The sequence below is a fragment of the Cyprinodon variegatus genome, unplaced genomic scaffold, assembly GCF_000732505.1.
Source record: "Cyprinodon variegatus isolate N-32 unplaced genomic scaffold, C_variegatus-1.0 Scaffold148, whole genome shotgun sequence".
Classification (NCBI taxonomy): domain Eukaryota; kingdom Metazoa; phylum Chordata; class Actinopteri; order Cyprinodontiformes; family Cyprinodontidae; genus Cyprinodon; species Cyprinodon variegatus.
Genome location: NW_015150601.1, coordinates 160,096 through 161,324, shown reverse-complemented (window position 1 = coordinate 161,324; position 1,229 = coordinate 160,096). Strand labels below are relative to the sequence as shown.

The 1,229-nt window shown below is 46.7% G+C and overlaps 1 protein-coding gene across 1 annotated transcript in view; it reads left to right on the top strand.

Moving 5' to 3' along the window:
- Positions 1 to 1,229, top strand: part of LOC107086328 (tyrosine-protein kinase ITK/TSK-like) — a 20,485-nt gene that overhangs the window by 12,645 nt on the left and 6,611 nt on the right. Inside the window, exons 8-11 of the mRNA XM_015377195.1 lie at positions 302 to 470; positions 538 to 754; positions 831 to 895; positions 983 to 1,101. Of these exons, the coding sequence (XP_015232681.1) occupies positions 302 to 470; positions 538 to 754; positions 831 to 895; positions 983 to 1,101 (570 nt within the window). The remainder of the gene's footprint in view (positions 1 to 301; positions 471 to 537; positions 755 to 830; positions 896 to 982; positions 1,102 to 1,229) is intronic.

Sequence of the window (1,229 nt, the reverse complement as noted above, 5' to 3'; positions counted from 1 at the left end):
AGTTAGCATGGCTATCACTGCCCCTACACAGTTAGCATGGCTATCACTGCCCCTACAGAGTTATGCCCCCTCTCCTCTCAACTCAAGTGCTGATTATAACACTGATAATTCTGCTCAAAGCCAGAGAGAAGTTAAGTTAAAGTGTACCACAAACTGCCAAAAAACAAAAACGTTGACTCCTCGAATGGAAAGAACAAAATAAACTCAGTTTCACTTAATGAATAGAACGATGTGGAGTAAATATCTAAGTGAACTGGAGGATCATTGCGGCTGTTTAGCTCTAGTTTGCTGTTCCTAACAGATCAATGGGAGATAAACCCAGAGGAGCTGGATCTGGGTCAGAAGATCGGCTGCGGACAGTTTGGGCTCGTCTTGGAGGGGAAGTGGAGGGACAGGAAGGTGGCAGTGAAGATGGTGAAAGAGGAGTGCATGTCAGACGAGGACTTCAAAGAAGAGGCGCAGGTCATGATGTGAGTACGCCAGATAGGTTTGGTGAAGTGCCAAGCAGCTTTCTGAAGGATGCGTGTGCTTCTGCAGGAGGTTGTCTCACTGTAAGCTGGTGCAGCTGTATGGCGTGTGCACGCAGCGCTCCCCCATGTGTCTGGTGTTTGAATACATGGAGAACGGCTGCCTGTCAGACTACCTGCGCGAGAAGAAAGGTCGTCTGTCTCAGGATCTGATGCTGGGAATGTGCCTGGACGTCAGCGAGGGGATGGCGTACCTGGAGAGCTCCAACTTCATCCACAGAGATCTGGTAAAATCATTAAAACTGGCTTTCCTTCTACGTTGTCTCTCATATTTCAAGTGTTTTTTTCTCTTTGGCCCTACAGGCTGCAAGGAACTGTCTTGTTTCGAAGAACAATGAGGTGAAGGTGTCTGATTTTGGCATGACCAGGTAGACTGTCCTCAGACTTATTAGAGGTCTTTATGGGTGTCCTGTTGCATTTGTTTGACTTTTTATCCCTCCTCTGTGCGTCGAAAGGTTTGTTCTTGATGATCAGTACACAAGTTCCCAAGGCTCCAAGTTTCCTGTCAAGTGGTCGGCCCCAGAGGTCATCAAGTACTCGAAGTTCAGCAGCAAGTCCGACGTCTGGTCATTTGGTGCGTTAAGCTTTTGTTCAGCCTTTCAGTTGTTTGGTTTTTATTATTCCGTGGAGAGGTGGCGAAACGTCTTCAAATCTTGGAAACCAATTCCAGTGGATATTTTTTGAATTTTTACGGAATGACTA